At 35.8% G+C, this 8,149-nt stretch overlaps 1 protein-coding gene across 1 annotated transcript; it reads left to right on the forward strand.

The window, feature by feature from the left end:
- Nucleotides 1-181: 181 nt before the first annotated feature.
- Nucleotides 182-6,936, forward strand: LOC111716666 (uncharacterized). The gene is made up of 7 exons (XM_023492149.1): nucleotides 182-348; nucleotides 783-879; nucleotides 1,557-1,664; nucleotides 2,219-2,296; nucleotides 2,437-2,572; nucleotides 4,323-4,385; nucleotides 6,804-6,936. Exons 1-7 carry the CDS (start codon nucleotides 208-210, stop codon nucleotides 6,919-6,921), a joined length of 741 nt encoding a protein of 246 aa, XP_023347917.1. The 5' UTR covers nucleotides 182-207; the 3' UTR covers nucleotides 6,922-6,936.
- The last annotated feature ends 1,213 nt before the right edge of the window (nucleotides 6,937-8,149 follow it).

Genomic DNA, 8,149 nt, shown 5'->3' on the forward strand with positions numbered 1-8,149 from the left:
TAAGATTAGTAGCGATCAAAAGCGCTTTTTTATCGCATTAAGCCTATACCCCCTTTCATTTTTCGCGAACACTCCCTTTAAGGATACCGTATACATGTTTAAAATCAGGCATATGCTATCTTTAAATAGACGGCCAATTTAAATTAAGGTTAAAAGTTTGATTCTACAATACTATAGGACCTTATTATAAAGCATTCTTTAGTTTCTATGTCATGTGGATCTACAATTTCTCAGAACAACACCTACCATGTGATATCCAACTTCAACACAGTTACTGATCCTTCACCTTGTACCTATACAGTCTGTCCAATGAACAACAATATCTGCAAAATAAGACTAGACTTTGAGGTAAAGAAAACTTAGAATAAATCTTGATTTATTTTATTAGGGTTTCTGTTATTCTCTACAAAGATATGTTTTTCATGAAGTTTATATCCCTTTCAGAGAATCAAAATCTGACAACTGAAAATGGGTCCAAACAAAGTTTTATAATTTGATACAGGAAAAAGTAGTCAGTTAGGCAGTGTGCCTTAGGACTTCATGCAGGCAGTTAGTATAAAAGCCCGGTTTAAGACCTGAAAGTGAGGATGGCTATAGGTATTTAGTAATGTAAAAAAAACTGTAGGTGGGGTCAATTCGCCCCCACCCCCAGCAGGAATATGGTTGAGATACAACATTTTTTACTTTATTAGACATTTCATCTCCATTTTGATAAAGTACGTCTTCATGTTTGATTTGTAATCATGATCATTTTCCTCCTTTTATTTGTTTTCGTTTTTTAGACTTTTACTATCAGTGGTCCAGCAACTACAACTCTTAATACAGCTGATGTAATCATTGGTCCATCTATAGGAGACTGCACTACAGACTCATTCACAGGTAAACATTTTATTCTTCACAGACCAGCACTGCAGGTTTTTAACTGTTGGAATATGAATAAAACAGGTCCAAATAGTGAACCCAGTATTTGATTGACACAACGCGTTTTAAGCAACAGAATAAGGCCACATTACTTTATTTATTGCATGATCCGAGCCGGTACAACATGTACTGTACATGCATTCAGTCGTTAACTTGTCCAGTCTGGACTATCCAGTGTAAAGTCATCCCAGCATGTTTTGTGTAATAAATGTAGTCTGGTGAGATCTTTTTCTTTTATCTAAATATTTATTCGTGTAAAGCAATAGTTTGACATAAATGTTTATAAACAAAGTCCCCGGGGAACGACTGCGGAGTGCAATTCAAAGTTAAATAGTTATAAAAAATGAAAAAAATGTTGTTTTTTAAACAGCAAAATTAATAAATTTTTTGATTTAAATTGCATAAAAGACATAAACAAGCTTTCAAAAACCTTTTATCAAAACATAAAAAATCCAAAACAGAATTCAGTTCCAAGAGTTCTAAACTAATGGCTACTGACCTGATTGTTCTGAGGATTTATCTGACCCTTCAGAAAAGTTTGCACGTGCCCAGCGCTACTTTTACCCTATGTTATTTAGACTACTCAGACTAAGCAAAGTTCTGACGAATTACTGAAATGTTATGAAATAATATAGTAACCGCCCCTGGAAGTAGATCCCCACCAACTATTTGTGGACTGAACACTGGACAGCATATGTATCTGGATTCAAGCTCAGCTTGCAACATCCTCTCCTTTAACATAGGTAAACCTTGTAAAAGCACACAATGTTTGATAGATATACACCGAGAAAGATTTTCCAATGCACAGTGTAGTAAATAGTTAATTTGCAGTAAGTAAATGAGGAACTTTTGCATTTACAATATCACTATCACTAAAGTATTATACTTTTTACATAAGTATTATACTATAGCATTGGTATTATAAAGTTACTATGAGAGATAGTAATATATTGCACCTGACTTTTCAATTGCAATATCACTACAATGCATTGGAATTTGTTTTCAGCGTAATTTTTTTTTATATTGGGCATCATAATACAGCATGGAATAGGAAAACAGTTAGTCAATAGTGAAACTTTGAAAATAAGTTTGACGATAAAAATCCCTGGTAAATATTTTTTTGATTTATAAAGCTTGTTAGTCAATTGCAGTCTGCAACATCTGAAGCCATCTTAGTTTTGTCAATTAACTATTCTAGTCCAATCGTTTGAGACAGTATGATTTCCTTTAATTACAAATATATATTCTAAGTGAATAGCAGCAATAAGAACAGTGCAAATAGATTATATTTTTTCAGACAGAGCCACCACTGTAACTAGAAGTTGGAGGGTAAAGGTTACTCAGTACGATTGTGGAAGCGATGTTCCTGGAATAGGTAGATTTTCTTAAACTCTGGAAATTTCTGCTGAATGATATACAATTTGAAGTTCATCATTGATGTTTAATATCTAATACCGCGATTTGAATTTTAAATGACGTGTATATATAAAGTTTTTATATATTTATTTTTTGTAGTTGAAGATTGTCTGCAGTACTTCACAGGACTCTCTGGCACTATAAGAAACTTCAACTATGATACTACTAAAGTTGATTCAGCTCTGGCAACTGCAAACACTCATCTTTCAAACCAAAACTACAATATCTGCTTTAGGTGTGTTTTACCTTACAGTTCCTGCTGTGAGACCCATAGCTATTTTACTATTACCCTGTTTAGAAAGAAAAATAGCGTCTTTAGGACTCAAAGAAGTTCGTAGTAAGATTTCAATTCTACTGGAGACCACCGGAGGGATTTTATTTTCACTGGAGGGGTTTCAAAAAATGCTTTTTACAATTTAAAACTTTACGCAGGGTGATTTACATTCCACTGGAGGGATTCAGATGTCCTTCCTGGGGGGTTATAATTCCATTGGGGGGATTCAGTTATCCTTCCTAGGGGTTTATAATTCCACTGGAGTGACTCAGATATCCTTCCCGGGGGTTTATAATTCCACTGGAGGGATTCAGATATCCTTCCTAGGGGTTAATAATTCCACTGGAGGGATTCACACAAGCACATTTTGATTTATTGTGCATGCTCATTACTGCATAGAAGAGGCTCGTCCCGCCTAGCAAATCTGGGAGGCTTGTGTCTGCATAGCGGAGGCTCATGGTGTCCGGGGGTTCCCTCCCTTGCTGAGCCGGTTCTGCCGTTCTCGGCAGTGACGTTAGGCATGTGCATTTCGAGCAAACTGTCCTTTTTTCAGGATTGAATCCTGAATTCTTCTATTTTTAAGTTATAGTTTTGTTTGAAAAAAAATAGTTAAAATGGCTACAATGTAATAATTTAAGGAACCCAAAAGAGATCATGAAATGAAAAATCTAAATCAAAATTTAAGGCCAGATAAAATAACCATCCCAGCCTTAATTTTAAAAAAGTGTTTTTTTTTCTTTAAAACCATTTATAGTGAGTGATTTCCAATATCCATTAAGGTTATATTGTTTCTAATATTCAAGTTTAAGAAAGGATAACTGAATCCCTTCAGTGGAATTATAAACCCCTTGGAAGGATAAATGAATCCCTCCAGTGGAATAATAAACCCCTAGGAAGGATAACTGAATCCCTTCAGTGGAATTATTACCCCCCTGGAAAGATATCTGAATCCCTCCAGTGGAATTATAAACCCCCTGGAAGGATATCTGAATCCCTCCAGTGTAATTATAAACCCCTTGGAAGGATAACTGAATCCCTCCAGTGGAATTATTACCCCCCTGGAAAGATATCTGAATCCCTCTAGTGGAATTATAAACCACCTGGAAAGATATCTGAATCCCTCCAGTGGAATTATAAACCCCTTGGAAGGATAACTGAATTCCTCCAGTGGAATTAATACCCCCCTGGAAAAATATCTGAATCCCTCCAGTGGAATTATAAACCCCAAGGAAAGATATCTGAATCCCTCCAGTGGAATTATAAACCCCTTGGAAGGATAACTGAATCCCTCCAGTGGAATTATAAACCCCTTGGAAGGATAACTGAATCCCTCCAGTGGAATTATAAACCCCCGGGAAGGATATCTGATTCTCTCTCCAGTGGAATTATAAACCCCTTGGAAGGATAACTGAATCTCTCCAGTGGAATTATAAACCCCCAGGAAGGATATCTGAATCCCTCTAGTGGAATTTTTACCTCCCTGGAAAGATATCTGAATCCCTCCAGTGGAATGTAAATCACCCTGCGTAAAGTTTTTAATTGTAAAAAGCATTTTTTCAAACCCCTCCATTGAAAATGAATTCCCTCCGGTGGTCTCCAGTGGAGTCAAAATCTTACTACGAACTTCCGTGACTCCGTCTTTAGTGGTTTTTAATTTAAATCTTAATTTTAACTTTTAAGAATTATCTTTAAACTTGACATATATTTACAGGCAGGAGAGAGGTTTCTGCTCAATATGTTTCAGTCCAGTTATTACCAATTCATTCTCAGTAAGGTAACAATAGTTTCAGCCTAGTAATTCTATTATTAATATGTTGCATGTTAATATTATGCAATGATACTGTAGCTTTCTTCAGGTGCAGTTAGTAGCAGTAATTGCTTAGCAATAGAGAATATTTTTGCCTTTTTTGTTTTTACATTTACCAGGCCAAATCTATTCATGAACAATGTAAATTAGATGACTGGTATGAAACCTGTGTGTATTTGCACATTATAGAAATTATGAATTTACATGGAAATTGTAAATTCTCTATATAAAAGATAAACAAACTTGTGTATGTAGTAAATGCCGTACTCTTAAAACTTCGTCCCAAACTGTAACAGTCCAGGTACAACTGGTCCGCTATCAAGGTCAACCAGGGCACAATCCACAAGGCTACAATCCCGTGAACTATCAACACCACAATCACTGCGCGCGATCTTGGCGGCCATTAAACAAGTCAATACTCAGGCTCTAATTGCCAAACAGGGACACAAGCCTAGCTATCAAACAAGCTATTACTCAGGCTTTAAATTCCACACGGGGACACAAGCATAGCTTTCAAACAAGCTATTACTAGGCTCTAAATGCCACACAGGGACACAAGCGTAGCTATTAAAAAAGCTGTACATCGATCCCAAATAATGGGGACAATCCAGTGCTCTAATTGCCACACAGGGACACAAACCTATCTATAGAACAAGCTATATATCGATCCCAAATTCGAGAGGACAACCTGTAAAATTGTACATCAGACAAATATTTCTTATAGAAATGTAGTACAGTCTGCAAAGCATGTATAATGATATTGTTGTATCTCCCTTCCCAAAAAACAATTTTGCGGAAAATCCGCAGAAATTCCCAGGAATCTTTCACAGGAAAATTCGGAAAAATGTCGACAGCTATTCCGAGGAATTTCTCGTAACCCTTTCCGAGGAACCAGGTCCCGGGAATTTCTGTAACCTATTCCAAGGAATTTCTTATAACTCTATCCAAGGAATTTGATGTAACCAATTCCAGGGAATTTGTTGTAAACAATTCCAGGGAATTTGTTGCAACCAATTCCAGGGAATTTGTTGTAACCAATTCCAGGGAATTTGTTGTAACCAATTCCAGGGAATTTGTTGTAACCGATTCTGCAGAAAAACCGGAGAAAATGTTGTAATTGAATAATATTTAGTTTAGCAGTTTGAAGGCTATATCCTGAAATTACTTGATTAAAGATTCAACTGTGTTCTTGCTTTTCAGCATCTAGGGCAATTTGACTAGAGCTGAAAACTTTAGAACTGTGGATATTGAGATCAATGCTTGATCTCTTCTTTTATTAATCTCAAGATGAATTTCATCTTTATAGTTTGTATCCAGAAAAGTGCATAAAATTCAACCAATGAGAGTGTCGTATAGAAGCCGGGAAATTTGAAATTTTGCGCTCTCTAATTTTGAAAAACCAGTTTTTGATATTTCTGATCTTTTGGTGTCATATCAATTGAACTAACAAAAGTTTGGACAAATATTTTGACAAACGGTCAAAAGTACTAACTATAGATCTTTTTAAAAGATATTATCAGTGTAACACTAACAGCCCGGCATTTGGACAGGATACAGCGCTGGCGCCGCTCAATAGGCTGCATATCTCCATAAAATGACGATGCCCCAGGCGATAAAATATATATTTTAGTAAATTCATTTAAACGCAATGAATTTTCATATTGTTCGAGTGCTTTGATGTTCAAATGCTCTCAAACCTGCTTAGTGAACAGCTGACTTTGTTCAGATGAACTTTTGTTCAATCTGATTTAGTCCAATCGATACAGCATCGTATCGGCATTTGTTATCAATCTTAACTTAAAAACTGTAGGAATATCCAAAAAAAGCGGATTAAGCAAGAAATCAAAAGTTGTCCTATTGAATACCCAGATTAAATAATCAGGTTTAAAGGAAGCCAATTCTTTAGTTTTCAGTCTGGCACATATATTGTGAGAATATTGAATGGTCCATAATTAGGGCTGGGCAAAGTTCCATCAACAAGAAGGAGGTTTTCGACAATTAATGGAAGAGTCCGTTGACAAACGACAAAAAACGTTAATTTTTAAATCATATGAAAAGAGGTAGCCGTTTTGGAATAAAAAATTAAAAGTCAAAAAAGAAAACACAACGTTATAAAATCTTTAATAAACGGCAACTTTCGTTCATTTTTTCGACTTAAATTGCACAAAGTTTGCAACAACAAAAAATATTTTAATGCATTTTTATGTTTTTTAAATTTCGACTTCAGTCTCCCCAATTTTAAACTCTAGCTAATGAAACATTTGGATTATACAAAATGCATCTTAAACCGAAAACAAAATCATTTTAAAGATATATATTTTAACTAATTTCTTATGTTTTTTTCGGGACACACTGTAAATATGATTATGCTTTCGTTTATTGCAGTGCCAGCGGTAATGATGCTGAGGCTCAATCCGCTATATCATCATTGTGCACTGGATCAGGTGCATATGGAGATTATATTGAGGTAATAAACATCTTTGGTGATTATATATTGAGGTAATAAACATCTTTGGAGATTATATATTGAGGTAATAAACATCTTTGGTGAGTATATATTTGAGGGAATACACATCTTTGATGAATATATATTGAGGGAATACACATCTTTGAAGATTATATATTGAGGTAATAAACATCTTTGAAGATTATATATTTAGGTAATAAACATCTTTGGTGATTATATATTGAGGTAATAAACATCTTTGGAGATTATATATTGAGGTAATACACATCTTAGGAGATTATATATTGAGGTAATACTGTAATATTTAAAGTATGAATGACTCATGGCAAGAAAACTCTCCCCTGGCCTCACACCATCATCTCTTTGTTCTTTTAATAATGCAGAAGAATTAAACTGAACGGATTCATTAGGATTCAACAGTGCACCCCAGATCCTTAAATAGAACAGACGTATGAGCCAAGCTCCATTTGTTCAAACAAGGCTGAGGGACGGGCACTTCATGGACAGCTCTCAGAAGGCTTACAACATGTGGACTTACATAATTATATGATTTTACATCATCATATCTTCAGGAATACACTAAACCATTGATGAGACAGATATCTCAGGTTATAACAGATCAGAGGAATAAACCATTGATGAGATAGATATCTCAGGTTTACAGTAGAATCAGAGATATGTGGTTCCACCTCAACACAGCTAGTCCAACTACCCACACACTCTAATATTCCAGGTGTTTCTATGATTAGAAACACTGGAGACTCAGAAGATCACTAGAGCTACAGAACAGACAAAAGAATCAGAGAAATGTAGTCTCACCTATATACAGCTGGTTCAACTACCCACACACTCCCATGTTCTAGGTGTTTCTATGGTTATAAACACTGGAGACTCCGAGAGGGCTTGAATTGCAGATATGGAGGATACTGCAGATACTGTGGATACTGCAGATATTAGGAATGCTGCAGGTACTGTGGATACTGCGGATATTGAGGATACTGCAGATATTGTGGACACTGCAGACATGGAGGATAATACAGATACTGTGGAAGTTGCATATACTGTGGAGACTAGAGATCCAGAGCAGATTGATAGATAGCTAGGATTGATCAGGAGATCACCAGTTATATTATCTATAGAAGGATTAGCTGAGACCACATCTAGCCCAGCAGGGAACAGAGGCTCAGATGAACTACTGAGGGACTCTTCCTATATAGGAGTTAGTGGAGACTTGCTTTACCACTGAGGGAGTCAGTGCGACTGA

The sequence above is a fragment of the Eurytemora carolleeae genome, unplaced genomic scaffold (assembly GCF_000591075.1).
Source record: "Eurytemora carolleeae unplaced genomic scaffold, Eaff_2.0 scaffold2105, whole genome shotgun sequence".
NCBI lineage: Eukaryota > Metazoa > Arthropoda > Copepoda > Calanoida > Temoridae > Eurytemora > Eurytemora carolleeae.